Source organism: Medicago sativa, chromosome 7 (genome assembly GCF_051527215.1).
Source record: "Medicago sativa cultivar Bolivia chromosome 7, Bolivia_mono, whole genome shotgun sequence".
Lineage (NCBI taxonomy): Eukaryota > Viridiplantae > Streptophyta > Magnoliopsida > Fabales > Fabaceae > Medicago > Medicago sativa.
In genome coordinates this window covers 89,261,289-89,283,882 of record NC_140755.1, presented here as the reverse complement: position 1 = coordinate 89,283,882, position 22,594 = coordinate 89,261,289, and the positions used below count along the sequence as shown (strand labels likewise).

Below are 22,594 nucleotides of genomic sequence, written 5' to 3'. Positions count from 1 at the left end.
GTTTATAGGGACTAAAAATAAATCTGCAGATATTTATAGGGACCAAAAACTTAATTAACCCTAAAATTTTCCGTCAACATTTTTAGCCCCTATAAAATTTCCCATCAGGATTTTTAGTTCCTATAAAAAAATTTGTCACCAATTTTGTCCCTAAAAATGTTAAAGGAAAATGTTACAGAGAGTAAAAAGTGTATTAGTAGGGACTAGGGTTGGTCCTAAGATTATTGGTGCTCTGGGCGAAACAATAAATTGTGCCCTTTTATTTATTTCAATATCTTTCTTCTTGTAGTTTTTGTTGCAAAATATTAGTTTATTATCAAAGTTATTTAAAAATATATTCTCAATAGAATTAATCAAAGAGAATTAAAAAGAAATATATCTATATAATACTAACTACTAAGTAAAAATAATTTTGGTGCCCTGAGTTACCGTCCCTCCCGCCCACCCTCAGAGCCACCCCTGGTAGGGACCAAAAACAAAATTCTAGATATTTATAGGGATCATTTACTTAGTTAACCCCTATATATATATATATATATATATATATATATATATATATATTAAATAAAGTAATACTTTTAATCTTTAAATATCTTTGCTATTGAGAAATGTTGGGGCTTTTTTTTTTGGTACAATGTTAGAGGCTTATTTTACTTCGACTGTGATAAATGTGAAAAAAGTGAAAAGAAATATAATATTATATTATATATAAGCAAAAAGTTATGAAAAAAAAAAGAGCTTTTACGGTACACTCGTAGATTGAAGTGAATTAGTACATTTGTTCTCTAAATCAAAATCAATAAATTAACAATCGTTTTACTGAAATAAATAACTATTATCGACTTTTATATTATAGGAAAAAGCATTTCATAAGAAGAAAACATTATGACTGTAAAAAAAAAAAAAGAAGAAGAAAACATTATTTTGGTGTTTATAACAATCATATTAAATTTTTACATTTATCGTGAAAGATAATAAGTTTTCACTATTATAATTAGTTGTTTGCTAGAATGGAAGGGTCCTGGGAGGAGGAGAAGTTGACTCCCCTTAAGGTGGTTACATTATCTTAGTAGCTCATTTGTGATAGGATTCCCACCCTTTAGAATTTGCTCAGACGCAGGGTGATTCATGATACAAGTGGATAGAGCCAAATTCTCTTTGTGGAAGTGATTCCTGACCAAGAACCTCAGACTTGGTACCGTTTGGCCCGGTTTTTTTTCAACTTCTCTACATTTTTAAGAAGAAGTTAGGTCAAACACAATATCAATAAAATACCTTCTAAAAAAAGTATTTTTTTTAGAATGCATAAAATTGAATAGAATGAGCTTTGACCAAAAGTTGTTGAATGCTACTTCAAAAAACTACTTCTTGACAGTTTATTTCACAAGCACCTCTAATCAACTCACGTTGGCAACCTTTTCTTTTATTTTTTCAATATGCTTTTTTCTTCCATTTTATTTTATTGAACCGGTCCATTTAAATTTTTTTTAAAGAGGGTCCATTTAATTTTATTATCTATTTTTGAAGGAATTTTATTATCTTTTTATCACTTATATATTAATATCAATATCTTTTAATTATCACAACCTCGCAAATATTTTCACTCACGCTGTCATTGAATGACACCGAATATTTTTATTCCCTTTCTTCAACCTCGAAAATATATATACACACACATTAGAGTTTAGAGTAATATTTTATATCCTTATGTATGTTTTTTTTTTGTTACACTAATGCGTATAATTTTTTTTTAGTGTTGTGTAATGAGTATAATTATTTTTATAAAATTTTGATTTTAATTAAAAGTACAAGTGTAGTTGCCTAAAAAAATTATACTTATATATATTTTACACATTTGTATTGTAACAAATTATGCATATCTTTTTCTTATTAAAAAAACTATACATATCTTTTTCAATGACACCAGCAATGTAACAAATATAATATTATATAATATAAATTCTTATCTCTTTGACTGACACTAAAAATATGGTATTCTTATAACAAAATTTGTTATAACAAAAATTTGTTATAGAGTATAATTGGAAAAGAAAAAACCAACTATTCTCCCTTAAAAAAAAAAAAAAACCGACTATTCTCATTATATATACACACATATACATATTATAGATATATTCATAATAAATTCAAAGTTTTGTCCTTGTGAGCTTATATCAGTTGATAAAGATAACGCATAATATATGCAAGATTCGGGGTTCGAACCCCGAACACCACCAAAAAGGTAATAAATTCAAAGTTTTGTACAATATTTTAACTTAAAAATAACTTTAAAACTAAAAAACAACAAAGAAACCAAACAGCTTTAGCTTCTTCCTTAAAGAGCTTAATTTTAACTTTGTTTTAAAGTAGCTTTTAGACCCAAAAAAAGTCTGGCCAAACCGTACCTACTCCATTAAGTGGGAGGGCGAACATGCCTTGTGTTGGCATCAGTAGGGAGGTGTATGGTGGGTGACTCTCGATCGGTTGGGTTGTTCACCTTTTTGTTATGGTTCTCAGGTGTTCCTTCTTTGGTGGCCTCTCTAGGAGGGTTGGTGGTTTGTCGATGATCTGTTTGGTGCTTGCGATGTTCTGTTTACTGCTTGTGCTTATTGCATTATTTCGAACCATCTCTTTTCTTTTATATATTTGCTGATAGATCTCTGGCAAGTGCACCAAATACTATCGAAGTAGTAAAAATATCGATCCCACGAGGACTGTTTTTAACTTCAATAATTCAATTTCGTTATATAATTAGGATGTGTAAAGTTTATTTTTAGTTTGCCACTAGGCAGAAGATTTGGTTTGATTTTATGAAATCAAATAAAAGAGAATAAAGATTTGATTAAGAAAATATGAGAGAAAGATGAGATCAGATCCGTCGAATCCTCTAAGTTCCCCTAATTGGTCTACTGCACCTATTTGTTATGAACCCTCTTCTAGTTTACGATGATTAACAAATTAGCCCTAATCAATCCCTTGAGTTAGGACCCTCTTCTTAAACTACAGCCCCTAATTCCTTAGGTGGTCTAATAATTCTTGAAGGTTTTACCGAACGTTAACCTATTATCACTAACAAACGATTATCTATTCCTAGACTAACCATGTTTATTAGAACAATTCAATTAGGTCTAAGTCGAAAGCCATGGTCAGTGGTCATTCGTTCTCACAAAATCAAGTTATATGTGATCAAGATATAAAAAGCATTAAGAACAATTGAATTGAATAAACTAGAATTGAATTCATAAACAAAATAGAGTTTCACAGCAACATGTGTCAATTAGGGTTACAAAGATTCATCTCGGATCTAATCTCTAAGAGATTTAGCTACTCATAATCGAGTTTACAAATAGCATAATCAATGAAATAATTAAAACATACATGAATTGGTAAAAGGTTGAAGAAATCGCCCTTCTAGCCGTCTCCGATGTCTCAAGATCGCACTTTGCTCTCCAAAATCGTAACCCTTGTTCTTCAGCTTGAGTGCAGTATTTATAGAAGTCATGGGCCTGACCCATCAAAATCGCGCCGCGCCTTGTTAATTGGCGTGCCGCGATTTCCTCTTTACAGGAAGTGTGTATTTTTGCTTCAAAAATCGCAGCACGGCTTGAAATTGGCGTGGCGCGATTTCCTTCGAACAGACTTCAACATTTAAGCTTTTTGCACTCCAGAACAGTAGAAATTGCATAAGAACTCTATCAAAATGTCACAATAAGTCCCTAATATTACGTAATGACAGAATGTCATCATTTGCCATAAAAAAGGTATTCACTAATAAAACATAATATGAATTTCAAAGGATGTATTAATTGGCCAAATGTATTTTCCTTTTTGTTTTTCATTCATACAAACTGGTGCTTTCTACAACAACATTATTGAAAATCTAGACAATTAGATAAACTAAACAAACATTTCATTAATTAAACAGATTCTTACTGCAACAACATTATTGAAAATCTAGACAGCAAACATTTCATTCCTTCATTCATTCACCTTGTGGAAATACAATCACTGCAAAGGTACTAGAGAACATTTTTAACATTTAGGGACACTCGAGTTTGAAGTTACTCGGATTTTAGATGTTTTGTCCCTTTTTCATCATTCAATTTCTTTTTTTTTTTTGATACACCATTTTTGTGTGTATTTTGCATGTCAATTTCATTTTTGTTCTCTAATTCTCTAGTACCCCCACCCCAAACTTAGTTGGTTGCAAATTCCAATAGCAACCCCAAACTTAATCTTTAGCAACATTCTACAATGCCTTAACTCAGAAAATACATTAAGGGACAAGTCCTAAAAGTCTCTAGGCTTGTAATGTAGTTTGTCACCGAACAAAAAGTTCTAATCCTACCGGCTCACAATTGGTTAAGAAAGGATAAATTTAACAAATTAAAACAGGGTAGGCTTCAAAAAGGCTCACAGGACCAAGCACTTTTGCCTCAGTGTGTAATTGACAAAGACCAATCAATAATAGAGAAACAATGCAAGTTCTAGAAATGTAGTTGCATGGAAAACTAATCTAAATATAAGTAAATTGAAAAACAAGATTTGGCAATGAACCTTATGGCTGAGATTTCTGGGAGTATGTGACTACCTAGCAACGCCGTACACTTCGCCTTTGAATCAAGTCACCCCTCCTTTAGAACTTTTGGAATACCGTTTCATCAAACAACTGTTACTAAACTGGAATAGGTCACATGAAACAAAACAAATTCATTAATAATAAACAAGTGCAGGAGCAATTACAATAGGGAAATAAGTTCAATGGACTTCGACATTAAAAAGAAAATAAAAAGAAAATACACCAAAAGAAAAATTACTGAAAATAACATGTAGTGGGTTGCCTCCCACCCAGCGCTTCTTTATCGTCACTAGCTTGACTGCTAAGGATTCTCAGAGGTCCTTCAGAATGAGTGCCACCCTTCCTTTTGGTAGGTCACCACCTAGGTATGGTTTAACTCTTTGTCCATTTACTTTGAAACTTCGATCTCCTTCAGGTGTCACTAGTTCAACAGCTCCATATGGTGACACACTTTTGACCAAGAATGGTCCAGACCATTTTGATTTGAGCTTCCCAGGAAACAGCTTCAACCTGGAGTTATACAACAAAACTAGCTGTCCACAGTTAATATCCCTAGGCACTAAGTTTTTGTCATGATACCTTTTTGTCCTGGCTTTATAGATGAGCGCATTTTCATACGCTCTAAGCCTCATCTCCTCAAGTTCATTAAGTTTCAAAATTCTTTTCTTACCAGCGGCTACTTGATCAAAATTTAAGGCCTTAATGGCCCAATAAGCTTTATGTTCTAGCTCGACTGGAAGATGACATGCCTTCCCATATACTAACTGATAGGGTGAGAACCCAAGATGGGTCTTAAAGGCTGTCCTATATGCCCACAGTGCGTCATCTAATTTCCTGGACCAATCTTTCCTATTTGACGCAACTGTCTTCTCCAGAATCTGTTTCAGCTGTCGGTTTGAAACCTCTGCTTGACCACTAGTTTGTGGGTGATAGGGAGTTGCAACTTTGTGCTTAATGTTATACTTTTTGAGCACATTTTCAAGAAAATTATTGCAAAAATGCTTCCCCCCATCACTGATCAATACTCTAGGGGTTCCAAACCTAGTGAAAATATTCTTTTGAAGGAAGTTGACAACCGTTTTGGCATCATTAGCAACACATGGTATCGCTTCAACCCACTTTGTGACATAATCAACACAGACTAGAATATGGAGATAAGAGTAAGAGGAAGGGAATGGTCCCATAAAATCAATACCCCAACAATCAAATGGTTCAACTTCAATGATTCCTTTTAGGGGCATTTCATTCCTCTTTGATATGTTACCTGTCCTTTGGCATCTGTCACATCTTGTGACAAAGTCGTGGCAATCTTTGAAAAGGGTGGGCCACCAGAATCCACTTTGCAAAATTTTTGCAGCTGTTCTTTCTCCACTGTGGTGGCCTCCATAAGCTGAGCTATGGCAGTGCCACATGATACTATGTGCTTCCTCACCTGCAACACAACGTCTAATCAAACCGTCAGTACCTACCTTAAACAGATATGGGTCATCCCACAAGTAGTGGTTTGCATCTTTGAAGAACTTTTTCCTCTGAGGGTAGGTCAGATCATCAGGAACTATGTTGCCGGCCTTAAAGTTTGCCATGTCAGCAAACCAAGGTCTTTCTCCAATAGCAAACAGCTGTTCATCAGGGAACTCGGCCTTGATTGCCTTCTCCTTCTTTGTTACCTCATCATTCTCCAGCCTTGAGAGGTGGTCAGCTACCACGTTCTCGACTCCCTTCTTGTCACGAATTTCAAGATCAAATTCTTGCAATAATAGGATCCACCTCAACAGTCGAGGCTTTGAATCCCCTTTAGTTAAGAGATATTTGAGAGCTGCATGATCTGTAAAAACAATGACTTTGGAGCCTATTAGATAAGAACGAAATTTTTCCAATGCAAAGATTACCGCAAGCAACTCCTTTTCAGTTGTGGAATAGTTAACTTGATTTTCATTTAAAACCTTGCTTGCATAGTAAATTGCATGAAAAAATTTGTTCTTGCGTTGGCCTAGGACTGCACCAACAGCATAATCACTTGCATCACACATAAGTTCAAAAGGTAAATTCCAATCGGGTGCAATGATTATTGGTGCAGTCACCAACTTGTTTTTAATCAAAGAAAAAGCATTTAGACATTCAGAATCAAAATTAAACTCATTTTCTTTGACTAAGAGGTTACAGAGGGGTTTGGAAATTTTAGAAAAGTCTTTTATGAACCGCCGATAGAAACCGGCATGCCCCAAGAAACTCCTCACTCCTTTAACATTGATGGGTGGAGGAAGTTTCTCTATAACCTCTATCTTGGCTTGGTCTACCTCAATGCCTTTAGCACTTATTTTATGCCCCAAAACTATACCTTCAGTTACCATAAAATGACATTTTTCCCAATTCAAAACAAGGTTAGTTTCGGTGCATCTTTTAAGTACAGCATTTAAATGGAACAAGCATTGATCAAAAGACTTACCAAAAACAGAAAAGTCGTCCATAAATACCTCAATGTTCTTCTCTATCATATCAGAGAAGATGGAAAGCATGCACCTTTGAAAGGTTGCCGGCGCATTACACAGCCCAAAGGGCATCCTTCGATAAGCAAACACTCCAAATGGACAAGTGAAGGCAGTCTTTTCTTGATCTTCCGGAGCCACTGCAATTTGATTATACCCCGAATACCCATCCAAGAAGCAATAAAAGGCTTGGCCAGCTAATCTCTCAATCATTTGATCCATGAATGGTAATGGAAAGTGGTCCTTTCTTGTTGCGGTATTCAACCTCCGGTAGTCTATACACATTCTCCAACCAGTGACGGTGCGGGTAGGTATCAATTCATTTTTTTCATTTGCTACCACCGTCATTCCTCCTTTCTTGGGTACCACATGAACTGGACTCACCCATGAGCTATCTGAGATAGGGTAGATCATACCTGCATCTAGTAACTTCAGCACCTCTTTCTTCACTACTTCCTTCATTGTTGGGTTAAGTCTCCTTTGAGGTTGAACTACCGGTTTGTATTCAGCCTCCATGTGTATTTTATGCATGCAATAAGCTGGACTAATACCCTCCAAATCAGAAATGTTCCACCCCAAAGCTCCTTGATTGTCTCTTAACACCCTCATTAATTTTTCTTCTTCCAAAGGTGTCAAGGTATTGCTGATGATTACTGGTTTAGAGGCATCCTTAGTGAGAAAAACATATTTCAAGTGAGAAGGGAGTTCTTTTAATTCTGGATTTTTCTCTCCTTCTCCACTCAAAATAGGAGCATCCATAGAGTGCTTACCCATTAATTCTTCTATTTTTACCGGACCCAACTCTTGCTTGCTTGCTGCTAGTTGCTTCACACAATCACTTACTTCAAGATCTTCATCATCTTCACCTTTTGCTATAGAATTCACAATTGCACGTTCAAGAGGGTGTGTTGGTTGATGTTCACAAGAGTCATCTTTAACTATTTCTTCAACAATGTCAATCCGGTAACACTTGGGATTTTCATCTTTGTGCTTCATGGCCTCAAATATATTAAACACTACTTGCTCCTTATGAAATCTCAACATTAGCTCTCCTTTCTCAATGTCAATCAAAGCACGGCCAGTTGCAAGGAAAGGTCTTCCTAGAATGAGTGGCATATCCTCATCTTCAGCCATATCTAAGATCACAAAATCCGCTGGAAACACCAAGTCATTAACCTTGACTAGTACATCTTCAAGTATACCGAAGGGATAAGAGATCGACCGATCAGCTAAAGTAATGGTCATTCTTGTTGGTTTTGGTTCCCCACACTTAAGCTTCTTCATCATTGAGAGTGGCATCAGATTTATACTTGCTCCCAAGTCACATAAAGCTCTACCAATGTCTACCGGTCCAATTGAACAAGGGATAGTAAAAGCACCAGGATCCTTCAGCTTAGGTGGCAGCTTCTTTTGAAGAATAGCACTACAATTTTCAGAAAGTGCAATATTCTCATCATCCTTAGGCTTCCTTCGTTTAGTCAACAAGTCTTTCATGAACTTAGCATACAACGGCATTTGATCAAGAGCTTCACCAAAAGGAATATTCACCTGAAGTTGTGAGAAAAGTTGCATGAACTTCTTGAATTGGCCTTCATCCTTTTCTTTCTTCTTCGAAAGGTGAGGGTATGGAAGCTTCACATATGATGGAATAACATGTGGTTTGTCTCCATCTTTCAAAATTTGACTCTTCGACTTCCTCAAGATTGAATCTTCATCAATTAACTTCTCACTTTTTTCTCCCTCTATTTTTTTCTTCCTTTCGTTTTCAACTACTCCATGATCATTTTCTTTTTCAACTACACCCTCATCATTTTTTTCAACTACATCATTCTCCTCTACCTCAACTACTTCATCAACTTTCTTTGGAGCTTTTGGAACTAAAGGTGTCAAAACCTTTTTGCTCCTCAATTCAATAGCATTACAAGACTCATTCTTAGGGTTATCTTTAGTGTTACCTGAGAATCCGCCTTTGTTTTGTTCAGCCAACTGCTTAGCCAATTGCCCCAGTTGAGTTTCAAGCATCTTCCTAGAAGCTTCATTGTTCTTTCTTTCAGCTTCTTGACTCTTCTTCATCTCTTCAAAGTTGCCTTGAGTCATCTTCATGAAGTTCATCATAGTTTCCTCAAGAGCTGATGGCTTCCTTTGTTGTTGTTGGGGAGGAGTGAGCATCTGAGAGTTCAAAGCATTGTTATTTGAGTAGCTCAGATTGGGATGCTTGTTGATGCCTGAATTGTAGTATTGATTCTGCCTTTGATAACCTCCCATGAAGTTAGCTTCTTCATTTGATCCTTCCGGAACACATTCACCGTTGGGATGTTCTTCACCACATAAGTCACATTTGATTGCAGCCACTTGTTGTTGCTTTTGAGCCAAAGTGAAGCCTTGAAACTCCTTAGTTAGAGCTTCGATTTGTTTATTCATAGCTGCTTGGTTAGCAAGGATAGCAGTTTGTTCACTCACCCCAAACACTCCTCTTTCTTTCTTTTTAGCTTGATCACGATACTCATTGCCAGCCATGTTTTCAATTAGAGCTTGAACTTCATGATCAGTTTTGCTCTTGAGACTACCTCCCGCGGAAGCATCTAAGAACATTCGAGTGTTTGGTGTTACCCCCTCAGTGAAGATTTGGAGGTATTGCTTTTCGGTGAACTCATGATTAGGGCATCTCTTGAGAAGCAAATTGAATCGCTCCCAAGCATCATACAATGATTCACCTTCTCCTTGCTTGAAGTTAGAGATCTCCATCTTCTTGTCCCAATACTTAGACATAGGGAAGTATTTCTCCAAGAACTTCAGCTCTAACTCTTCCCATGTTTGGACAGTCCCGTTCGGTATTGTTAGCAACCAATCTTTTGCTCTTCCCGTCAAGGTGAAAGGAAATAGCCTTAGCTTCTTTTGTGCTTCAGTCACGGTGGCAGGTTGCACACAAAACTCGCAGGTTTCAGCAAAGCGGCTCAAGTGTTCATGAGGACTCATAGCTTCAGTCCCATCGAATTGCTTGTCCCTCAAACCGTTGAGGACAGTTGTCTTGATGTCGAAGGCTACGGGGTTAGCTGGTTGAAAAGTGTGGGTCAGTTGACCGCGATGAGTGGCTAACCCGTAGTCTCCTAGCTTAGGTCTCGGTGGTACAACTCCTTCTCCTTCCATAGTTGCAGATTTAGGAGAAGAGACTGTTTCAGATTCACTTGAGAGTTGTTCCGGTATTTGTTCTCGAACACCCGGTGGAACGGACTGAGCTAACCTTTGCGATCGGACAGCTTTCCGAAGTGCTCTAGCAGTCCTTTCAATTTCTGGATCGTACTCTAAGTCGTCTGAGCTCTGTTTACCTCGCATAAACAGCAAAATACCTTAGTAGCACTGCACAACGCAAAGTAATCAAGTGAATATGAAAACAGAAAAATAAAATTAAAAACAGAAAAGTAAATTGCAAAAACCCTAAATTATAACGTAATTGCCTTGTTGAAATAATTCAACAGTCCCCGGCAACGGCGCCAAAAACTTGATAGATCTCTGGCAAGTGCACCAAATACTATCGAAGTAGTAAAAATATCGATCCCACGAGGACTGTTTTTAACTTCAATAATTCAATTTCGTTATATAATTAGGATGTGTAAAGTTTATTTTTAGTTTGCCACTAGGCAGAAGATTTGGTTTGATTTTATGAAATCAAATAAAAGAGAATAAAGATTTGATTAAGAAAATATGAGAGAAAGATGAGATCAGATCCGTCGAATCCTCTAAGTTCCCCTAATTGGTCTACTGCACCTATTTGTTATGAACCCTCTTCTAGTTTACGATGATTAACAAATTAGCCCTAATCAATCCCTTGAGTTAGGACCCTCTTCTTAAACTACAGCCCCTAATTCCTTAGGTGGTCTAATAATTCTTGAAGGTTTTACCGAACGTTAACCTATTATCACTAACAAACGATTATCTATTCCTAGACTAACCATGTTTATTAGAACAATTCAATTAGGTCTAAGTCGAAAGCCATGGTCAGTGGTCATTCGTTCTCACAAAATCAAGTTATATGTGATCAAGATATAAAAAGCATTAAGAACAATTGAATTGAATAAACTAGAATTGAATTCATAAACAAAATAGAGTTTCACAGCAACATGTGTCAATTAGGGTTACAAAGATTCATCTCGGATCTAATCTCTAAGAGATTTAGCTACTCATAATCGAGTTTACAAATAGCATAATCAATGAAATAATTAAAACATACATGAATTGGTAAAAGGTTGAAGAAATCGCCCTTCTAGCCGTCTCCGATGTCTCAAGATCGCACTTTGCTCTCCAAAATCGTAACCCTTGTTCTTCAGCTTGAGTGCAGTATTTATAGAAGTCATGGGCCTGACCCATCAAAATCGCGCCGCGCCTTGTTAATTGGCGTGCCGCGATTTCCTCTTTACAGGAAGTGTGTATTTTTGCTTCAAAAATCGCAGCACGGCTTGAAATTGGCGTGGCGCGATTTCCTTCGAACAGACTTCAACATTTAAGCTTTTTGCACTCCAGAACAGTAGAAATTGCATAAGAACTCTATCAAAATGTCACAATAAGTCCCTAATATTACGTAATGACAGAATGTCATCATTTGCCATAAAAAAGGTATTCACTAATAAAACATAATATGAATTTCAAAGGATGTATTAATTGGCCAAATGTATTTTCCTTTTTGTTTTTCATTCATACAAACTGGTGCTTTCTACAACAACATTATTGAAAATCTAGACAATTAGATAAACTAAACAAACATTTCATTAATTAAACAGATTCTTACTGCAACAACATTATTGAAAATCTAGACAGCAAACTAATTAATCAAAAGACAAACGCTAGATCTGAAGTTTAAGACATGTTTGACAATAATTAAGTCCCACAATGACACAATGTCTCTCTAAAAAACAAGCTAAAGAAACCCTAATGAAAAGCAAAGCGATAACAAAGAAAATACAATAAGCAAAATAATCAACTCAACCCCATTACATAATTAAAACACTAGATCAACCTAGAGCTTCAAATCAAGGTTGATGTCATTGGTGCTTCCATCCCGCCACACCACTGGTAATTCTTCAGTTGGAGCTGAATCAATCGGCTTGTCGATCAGAGAAATAAGATCCATTGTTCTCCCCAAAGATCCATCGATATTATTGTAATCACGATCAGTACGAGAGACAATTGGAACCTCTGGTATAGGCCTCATGTATGGATGAAAACGGCGGTTATAATTACCGCTTCCATGCATAGGAAACAACATAGTGTGTGATGAAGGTGGTGGAGATGGTGGTCCAATGTGGTGTGTGTTGTTTAGTCTCAATAAAGCCCGATTTATGTTGCAAATTGTGTATGTGCTTTGGTGCCAAGAAAGATCTCGTGCAGTTCTGAAGGTTTCATGGCAATGGTTGCATGGAATAGGAGCAACGTTAGTAATGATGCTGCTGCCAGTACTGCTCTCATCATCTGATTCAGATAGGAGTTCAATATCTGACTCCATTTTCAGTGAGGGAATTGGTTTTTAGATTGGAAAAAAAAAATATGGAACAACACTCTTTGCAAGAAGCTAGAGAAATGTGGTGGGTACCTTTGAGAAGTAGGATGTATTTATAGAGGATGTTTCAAGGTAGGGCATGATTTTGGAAGAATTTTTGTGTTTTTTTAATCCAAAAAAAATATAGGAATTAATTAGAGGCGACTTTAATTGAATGCACGTACGTGTAATGGTTTAATTAATAAATATAGAAGATTTTTTTAATTAATTAATACTTTAATTATTTTACAATATGAATTCAAATATATTTTTTGAAAGGACTGTCAATTCAATTTTTTTATTATTACCAAAATCAACTGATATTAATTACACAATTTTTTGAGATATCTAGAAGTTGACTTTTTAAATTTTTATTTTAATAATATGATTTACTTACCAATAATAACTTTTTCCCGTCAAAAAATAAATGATTTTATTTTATTTAATGTAAAGTTGACAACGAATATTAGACCTACAAATTGGTATTTTCTATTCAAAATAAAAACTAGGACCCTAAATGACTAATTTTGAGGACAAAAAAATCCATTGCTTTGGACAAAAAATATTGTTGGGACCATAATTGTAAGATAACTGATGGATCAAGAAGTTTAATTTTCAAAAAGTTACGGGCTATTTTCACGAGCGAAATAAAATTGTAATTGAGTCAATTATAGAAAAATATAAACTTTTTTTTTTGACAAATAAAAAATATAAACTTGTAATTTCAATAGTTAAAACAAATTGCTCTTTCAAAAAAAAAACTTCAATAGTTAAAACAAATTGTAGAATTAAAAGAAAAAGCTAAAAATTTAAAAATGACCAATCATGATGGTGAGATATGGTTGGATATGCACTAAACTTTGTTTTTTAAAATATTATTTTTTGCATTAATGTTTTTTCAAGAAATTTAAAGAAAAAAATATCCCTTTTTATATGATTGGGCATGGTATTGGAAAATATTTTTGTGTCTTTTTAAACCGAAAAATATACTAGGAATTAAGAAAAATATACTAGGAATTAATTAGGGATGACTTTTTTTGTTGGTGTCCGGGGTTCGAATCCCGAACTTTGCGTATATTATGCATTGTCTTTACCAACTGAGCTAAGCTCACGGGAACAATTAGGGGTGACTTTAATTGAATATATGTAAGTGTAATGGTTTAATTAATAAATATGAAAAAAATTAATTAATGTTTTAATTCATATTTTTTATTATTATTAAAATTAACTATGGTTAATGACACGTTTTTTTAAGATATCGAGAAGTTGACATATTAAATTATATTTTAATAATATGATTTACTTACCATTTTCTATTCGATAAAATATATGCAAGGTCCCTTTAAAAATATATATATATATATATATATATATATTTTTTTACAAGGAAAAAAATAAATTTTTTTTACAAGGAAAAAAAAAATATATATATATATATATATATGCAAGGTCTGAGGTTCAAACTCAGGCCACAACAAAATATATATATATATATATATATATATATATATATTGAAAGAAAAAAATATACATATATATATATATATAATTTTAATTTTCTTTTTCTTTGTAACAATTTATATTTATTTTTTGATTAAAATTATAAGTATATTTTTTTTATTTTATATTGTAACAATTTATATTTATTTTTTTCAATGGTAGCAACAATACGTCAAATATAATGAAAATTCTTGTTTTTTTAAATGACATCAACAATATATGATTCTTATTGACACATTTGTTTAAGGATATAATTGAATGTGAAGAAGCCACCCCAAAAATATGTATTTTCTTTATATATAGTATAGATAAAGGAAGTTTAGTGCAAAATGAAAGAAAAAGCTCGAGAAAATTAATATGGTTGGATACACGCTTTAAAAAAATAGAAAAAAGTTCTCGTGAGCTTAGCTCAGTTGGTAGAGACATTTTGAACCCCTGAGACCCCACTTATTCTCCTTAAAAAGAGAATTTCTAACCACTAGACTACTTAACAAAATAAACACACACAAAAATGACCAGCCCATAGAAGTCCCTTACGTAACAAAATCATGAGACGAAGTCCCCTATATATAACAAAGGGACATAATCGTGAGATATGCCCCTAAAAAAATGGTGATATATGGTTGGATGGACCCGTATTTCCTACTGTAACTAGTGTACAAAGTTTCATGTAGTAGGCGATCCTAACCACAAGGGTTGGTAATAAACTGGGCCAATTTAAGTAAAATTTGGAATTCGACTCAATGATTACGTTTAGGTTGATGAACCAAATGAGCTGCACTTGAGCTGAAAATTAATTTCGTTAACCAAGTGAGCTAAACTTGAACTAAATATAGTTCAACTCGTTTGGCTTGTAAGTTAACTCGATGATATGAACTACACACACACACACACACACACACACACACACACACACACACACACACACACACACACACACATATAGTTCAGTTCATTTGGTTCATAAATTAGCTTGATTATATTTATGTGTACGCGCCCACGAGTGCGTGAATGATTACACACACGGAATTATGTGTATTAGTTTTATTGCGCTTTTTGTATTATTGTTTTGAGTTATTTGTAACTTGCTATGTGTTTATTTTTTTATATTTTTTTTTGCACATGTATGCATATATAAACTTTGTATTTGTGTCCATCCTTTAAACAATATATGTTTGATATAGCTTTTATTTTAATTCAATATTTTCCTTTTTAAAAGAAAAATTAAATGATAAAAAATATAAATTTTCTTTTACCTTTTTGATAAATAATTTTTTTTTTTGAATTATGTGATTCTAGCATATGAACTGATGAACCTAATTAACGAGTCAAACTAAGTTGCGTGTGAACATTAAGAGTGTCGGACTTGAGTTGAATAAAAAGTTCATTGTGAACACGGGTCGAGTTTTCAACTGAACCAAATCGAGGTTAGACGAGTTCGACTTGATTCGCCTCATTTCTAGTACTATCGACCACAGAAAAGCAATCTAACTGTTTAGATTTATGAGTTTGACACAGTTTCAATCTCACTCATTTATTTCTAATCGAATGACGAGTTACGTTAACGCAGTTACTACGTGGAATCCAGTTGGATGGTTGGATATGCAAGTATTCAAAAAAAATTGCAAAGAAGATACATACAAATTATATATATTTGCAATATTTTGGCTCTTAAACAAGTTAGCAAAAAATAAATACATATATACATATATTATTATTTATTTTTAACATAACCAATTTGTTAGGTGTTAAGAGATGTTGGGGCTTACTTTGAATTTGTAGGTGCATAAAAATGTGAAAAAAAGTATCAATAAGAAATATAATATTGTCCCCTTCAAAAAAATGAAATATGTAAGCAAAAAAAATCTTAATAAGTTAATTTTTTTACACAAATAAATTAATTTCTTCGACAGCCAATTACATCATTTTCCATCCAGAAACGGCCGTAAAAGAAAATATTGTCCCCTTTAAATTGATGTATTTTTTTTAGTAGCAAAGAAAATATATTAGTAGATGGAAGTAAAAGGAAAAAAAAAAAGTGTCCCGTGAGCATTTCTCAGTTGGCAGGGAACATTGCATTGTTATATGCAGAGGCCGGGGTTCGAATCCCAAACACCTCTTATTCCCCTTAAAAGTGAATTCTAGCCACCGGACAACTAGATAAAAACAAAAAAACAAAAAAAAAAAAGTATCAGAGGTCTGATTGAAAACCTCAGACCGGCATGATATGGTTGTTAATTTCTTTGACTAAATTAAACTCATTTCAAGAGGAAACAATAACACAGTTAGATAAGATTTGACCCAAACTAAAACATTTCATTAATTAAACTGATGATTACCACAAACATTGAAAATCTAGACACATAAAAAACTAATCAAAAGACAGAGGTACGCTAGATCCGATATCAGACAAATTAAAAAACCCTAATGAAAATCAAAACAATGACAAAGAAAAATAAAGCAGACACTTTAATTTATTAGACCCCATTACATAATTATAAAACCATAGATCAACCTAGAGCTTCAAATCATTGTCGATATCGTCGTTTTTGTTGTTGTTGCTGTTGCTGGTGCTTCCTATTTCAAACGTACTATCACCCCACACCACCGGTCGTTCCTCAGTTGGAGCAAGATCAGCCGGCTTGTCAATCAAAGAAAGACGATCCAATTCTCTCCCTAAAAATTCATCAATGTTGTTATGGTAAAGACGAGTAGGGAAAATTGGAATCTCTGGTATAGGCCTCATGTATGGATGAAAACGACGGGTATAATTACCACGTCCGTGCATGGGAAACATAGTGTGAGATGAAGGTGGTGGTAGTGGTGGTCCATTGCGGCGTGAAAAAACTCTTCGTGAAAATCGTGGTGTTGCTGGTGGTATGAATGTTGTCAATGGTGTCTTGTTTTCATTTTGGTTTTTCACCATTTTCAGTGATGAGCAAATGAGTGTTGAGAGAATTGGTTTTTGCAAGAAGCTAGAGAATGTGAAGCTGCGGTTGTGAGTTCTATAAGAAATAAAAGGTACGTATTTATAGAGAGGGTTTCAAGTTAGTCATGGTTTTGGAAAATACTTTGCGTCTTTTTTTATAATAATAAAATTAGAGTGCTTAGTATATACATGTTTTTACCCTTTTATTGAGAATATTATATATGTTTTTTAACCAAAAAAATGCAGTATTTAATTAGGGATGACTTTAATTGAATATAGGTACGTGTAATGGGTAGATTCTAGTTGCAGTAACTTATATATGTCAGAAATGCACGTACATTGGATTTGACACTTATTTGGATTCAGATAACATATATAGACCAATATATTTTTTAAAATAATATATAGACAAATATTCTTTAAAATAAAATAAAATAGACAAATATATTAATTTCAGATTTGACTCCGGTAATTTTTTATTGAATAGTACTTCATTCAGTCTTATTTATAAGAAAAAATTAAATCAATATAAATAGATGTATCTGGTTCAAAATTCAATTTAGATACGTTAACTTTTATTGACTAAACTTTCTTTTACAAATTGGACCGAATGAAGTACTACATTGTTTAACTAAATTCAGTTTTTCTGTCGTCATGAGCTTAGCTCAGTTGGTAAAGACAACATATAATATATGTAAGGCCCGAGATTCAATCCCCAACCACTACAAAAAAAAAACAGCTTTTCTTTCAATGTATGACTACAAACTATTACTTTTTTTTTTCTTCGAAGGAACAAACTATTGTTTTTTATTAAATGAGTCAATCACCAATTTAATTTTTAAATTGTATGGTCAAGTAATTTAATCTGGAATTATATAAAGTGTAAATTTTGCGATAAGAGTTTGATCTTTTAATTGTAAGAGACGCAATTTAAATTTTATCTGAAACATTTGTAAAATGACTTAATTTTAATTGTATATGGAATCAGTGACAGATCCAAAAAATTTGAGTAGTGAAGGTACCTTACATTTGTAAAATTAGTCTTTTAATAATATGATTTATTTATCTTCACTTAACCATTTTTTACTAATTAAAAAATTATTTTAGTTTTCTTTCTTCTTACTTAATATGATTAATAAAAACTTATATTATACTCCATCCGTTTCAAAATAAGTGTCGTTTTAGCCTATTGCACACAGATTAAGGAATAGAATGAAATAATCATTAGACATAATACTTTTACTAAACTACCCTTACTTTATAAGAAATTAAAAAGACAAACTTAAAGTTGCATTGAAAATTGTGAGAGGGAAAAGTTTGAGTATTTATTGAGGGTAAAGTTGAAAAAAAAAATTAGAGAAATGCTAGGGACAGTTGCTTTTACACTCTCTCTTAAACACTTGCTCTTTCATTGGTCCACCTCACCTTCCTTTTCATTAACTTTTTTCAGTTACCGGCTCTTTTTTTTTTTTTTAGAATTCAATCACGGCTCTTGAAAACAGACAACATTTAATTGTTTTTTATGTATTTTTTATTGGAACCTCAAACGTTTTGGCGCCTAGCTAAATTGGCGCTAAGTAAACTCTGCTGCAAGTTCACAGCTGCTACTCCCACCATTTTCCTTTACAAAGTGATTTGTCCATTTATAAAAAATAAAAAAAATCATTGGCTTTTTCTTCAATTTCTCAATTATCAGAAAGTGGATATATGTGTTTATCTACAAATTCATCAAGAGAAGAAAAGTGTTGTACGTCATTCGTCATTTTTGTAAGGTATTTTTTTCCTGTAAAAAAATTGTCTTTTGTGTGCCTCCTATGTGTAGTATATGACCGTTTGTAGTATCAAACATCTAATTTTCTAGAGCAGTATCAAAACATCGTATTTAATATATTTTTTTGGTGTGTAATGATCAATTAACTGTTACTTCTTTTATACATATATTAGGAACTAATGGAACCTATCGATGAAAATGAAGAGTGTGTTGCCAATGAGCCTGTCAATAGTGAATCATATGTTGCTGATTTAGAGGTTAAGAACCATGAAGAACCTTACATTGGAATGGAATTTGAGTCACAAGAAGATGCTTATTCGTTCTATGCTCGATATGCTAAATGTGTCGGATTTGGTGTATGCACTAAAAGTAGCCGTCGTTCGAAAATTTCTAAACAATTTATTGATGTGAAATATGCTTGCACGAGACATGGTAAAAAACGAGAATCGACGGCACAAAATCCACGTCCTTGTTTGAAGGTGGAATGTGGGGCTGCCTTACATATCAAAAGAAATTGTGGTGACAGATGGGTGATCCATGACTTCATCAAAGATCACAATCATGATCTTTTTCCAGCATATGCGCATTATTTTCCTTGCCATAGAAGAATCAATCAAGCTCAAAAGCAATGTATTGAAACTTTGCAACATGTTGGTGTGAGACCAAGCAAAATTTTTGCCACACTTGCGAAACAACACGGAGGGTATGAGAAAGTTGGTTGCTCGGAGAAAGATATTAGAAATCTTTTAGATAAGGATCGTCGTCTGACTTTGGAATCAGGAGATGCAAATGCAATGTTGGAGTGTTTTACGCTTATGCAAGAACGAAATTCAAGATTCTTTTATGCGATGGATTTGGATGATGATGGTCGTCTGAAAAATGTATTTTGGGTGGATGCAAATGGTATAGATGATTACAAAGAGTTTGGAGATGTGATATCTTTTGATACAACATATATCACAAACAAATATAAAATGCCATTTGCTCCCTTCATTGGTGTGAATAATCACTTTCAATCAAGATTGCTTGGTTGTGCATTACTAGCAAATGAGACCTCGGAGACTTTCACATGGTTGATGAAAACTTGGCTTAGGGCAATGGGTGGCAAGCCTCCAAATGCAATAATAACTGACCAAGACAGAGCAATGAAAGTAGCTATTGGACAGGTATTTCCAAATGCTCGACATCGTTTTTGTCTTTGGCATATACTTAGAAAAGTGCCTGAAAAACTCGGTCATGTTATAAGTGAAAATGATGATTTCATGGGATATTTTAACTCGTGCATTTACAAGTCCCGTTCAATACAACAGTTTCATGATAAATGGGAAGAAATGGTAGAAAAATTTCAGCTGTCTGATGATGAGTGGATTCAGTCGTTGTATGAAGAACGTGAACATTGGATTCCTGTTTACATGAAAGATACATTTTTTGGTGGTATGTCAACAACTCAAAGATCAGAGAGCATCAACTCCTTTTTCGACAAATATGTAAACAAGAAAACTACTTTGAAGGAATTTGTTGAAAAATATAAAGTTGCTCTGGAGGATAGAGAAGAAGCAGAGAAGCAAGCTGATTTTAATACATGGCACAAGCAACCTGTTCTTAAGACTCCATCACCTTTTGAAAAGCAAATGTCAATGGTTTATACACATGAAGTGTTCAAAAAATTTCAAGTTGAAGTGATGGGACTGTCTGGATGTCATCTTATGCAAAGGGATGAAGATAATCATCTCACTTCTTTTACAATATACGACTTTGAGAAGAAAGAAGCGTTCGTTGTAGAGTGGGATGCATCAAAAGTGGAAATTTCTTGTATATGTCGCTTGTTTCAGTATAATGGTTATCTTTGTCGACATTCATTGATGGCCTTCCAATTTATTGGTATCTTTGCTGTTCCATCAAACTATATACTGAGAAGATGGACAAAGGATATTAGAAGTTTGCACCATAAAAGAAAGACGAATGAAGATATGTGTTCCAATAAGGATAGATATGATATGTTATATGAAAAGGCCATTCAATTGTTGGAAGAAGGATCATTAAGCAAGGAGAGTTGTAACTTTGCATGTCAATCAATGGAGGAGGCCTTGAAACATTGTGCAATCATTAATCAATCGATGAAAAGTAACAGAGGAAATGTAGGGAAGAAAATTTTACTTGACAAGAAATTACTTGATCCTAAACCAGCAAACACAAAAGGAGCTCCGAAAAGAATCAAGAGTGGGATTGAGAGAGGTCGTAAGAGAACAAGCAGTGGCAAAGTGAAAAAGGTTAGAATTTATTGCTTTGCTGTGATTTTCATTTCACTAAACTTTCTTAAAATATTCATATTTAAGATGATTTCTCATTGTTGTTTTTGTGATGTGGTTATGTGAAAATGAAGTCTGCATTTGTTGAAAAAGAAGCAGTGATATCCTCTGATACTATCAATGATGAAGCAGTTGCTACATCAACAAAAGTGGTATGAGATTTCAATATTGAACTTGATGCATGTTTATTCTAGAGCTGCATTTGAGTAACCAACTAATTATCTCTCTCATTTTCTTTTCTCAATTTTCAGTCAAGGAAGTAGAGTCATACAAGTTAAAGGACATGGCATTTGTTTAACTTGATTGCTGAATTTGTTGTGTAAAAGGATTGAACTCCTAATTTGATAAATGTTTTTGTATCAGTATCAATTATGTCTCTATGAAACTTTTTAGTTAATTTCATACTTGTTCCATTTGCTTCAAGTGTATGGCAGTATGGTTATAATTTTGATATTCTATAAATCTTATAATTGTTGACTATATTACTCCCTTTAGCATAACAGTAAGCTTATAATTGTTTTGCAGGATTTGCTTCAGGTGTATGACAGTATGAATTTCCTTTTATACTTGTTCATTATTTTCTGCACTATATAAGCAGCCTTTAAAAATAATTGATAGCATATCTATGAAAGTGAATAAATGATAATTAGTTTTTGTTGGATGCTATCGATTTCAATTATAGTGAAAGTGAGAGGTAAGAGTGTGTGATTTCAGTTTTCCTGCAAGTATAGACTATATATGAGTATGGAGGATGGTAGGTGTGTTTTGGAGAGATGAAGTACGTATAAATGAGTGTTTTGACTTTTATGGAAATGCTAGCGTGTTTCGGATAAAATAAATAAATAAATAAATGAGTATTTTGTCTTAAATGAATGTTTTGTCTTATATGAGAAGTAGATCAACAGGTACAGCAGGTAAACAAGTAAAAACCGAATTAATAAAGCTTTCTGGACCAATAAAAGAGCAAGTGTTTAAGAGAGAGTGTAAAAGCAACTGTCCCTAGCATTCCTCAAAAAATTAAAGTTGTATTGGAAATGTAAAGTGACATTCATTTTGAAACAATTTTTTGGTAAAGTGACACTCATTTTGAAACACAGAGTAGTTAATAACTTATTATTTAATTTATTACCGTGGACTAAGAAATTTATCTTCAAAAGATAGACCTTACAATTTTTAGTAAAAAAATATATTTTTATAATAATAAAAAATGGACAACATATTTAATCTTTTATTAAAATTTACTAAAAAATAGTAAGGACCACCTTTGGACCGAATCTGATTTAGAAGTCCCTTTATAAATAAAAATTAAATTAAAAAACACTTCTAGAAGTACTATGATCATCCCGTACCGAAAGACTACAAGTTGTTAAGAGTCAAGCACTATGACAGTACCACGGATCTAGATGACCACATCGAGACCGTGGACACACTCTTAAGCTTTCGAGGTGCCCTAATCCGGTGAAATGTAAGTTGTTTGTTCTAACCTTATA

General features: G+C 33.7%; 1 protein-coding gene and 1 non-coding gene across 2 annotated transcripts; both read left to right on the top strand.

Moving 5' to 3' along the window:
• The first annotated feature begins 9,712 nt into the window (after nt 1-9,712).
• On the top strand, nt 9,713-9,819 carry LOC146909969 (small nucleolar RNA R71). The gene has a single exon (XR_015020939.1). It is a non-coding gene; the product is annotated as a small nucleolar RNA R71 (small nucleolar RNA).
• A 9,155-nt stretch (nt 9,820-18,974) lies between these two features.
• LOC146909968 (protein FAR-RED IMPAIRED RESPONSE 1-like) lies at nt 18,975-21,367 on the top strand. Its single transcript, XM_085729392.1, has 4 exons — nt 18,975-19,093; nt 19,631-21,065; nt 21,179-21,256; nt 21,356-21,367. The coding sequence occupies exons 1-4, from the start codon at nt 18,975-18,977 to the stop codon at nt 21,365-21,367; spliced, it is 1,644 nt and encodes a 547-aa protein (XP_085585518.1).
• The last annotated feature ends 1,227 nt before the right edge of the window (nt 21,368-22,594 follow it).

Coding starts and splice junctions, on each gene's coding strand:
- LOC146909968 (XM_085729392.1), top strand. CDS start 18,975: ATGGAACCTATCGATGAAAATGAAGAGTGTGTTGCCAATGAGCCTGTC. Junction 19,094..19,630: donor TACATTGGAATGGAATTTGA/GTCACAAGAAGA, acceptor ACGAAATTCAAG/ATTCTTTTATGCGATGGATT. Junction 21,066..21,178: donor GCAGTGGCAAAGTGAAAAAG/GTTAGAATTTAT, acceptor GTGAAAATGAAG/TCTGCATTTGTTGAAAAAGA.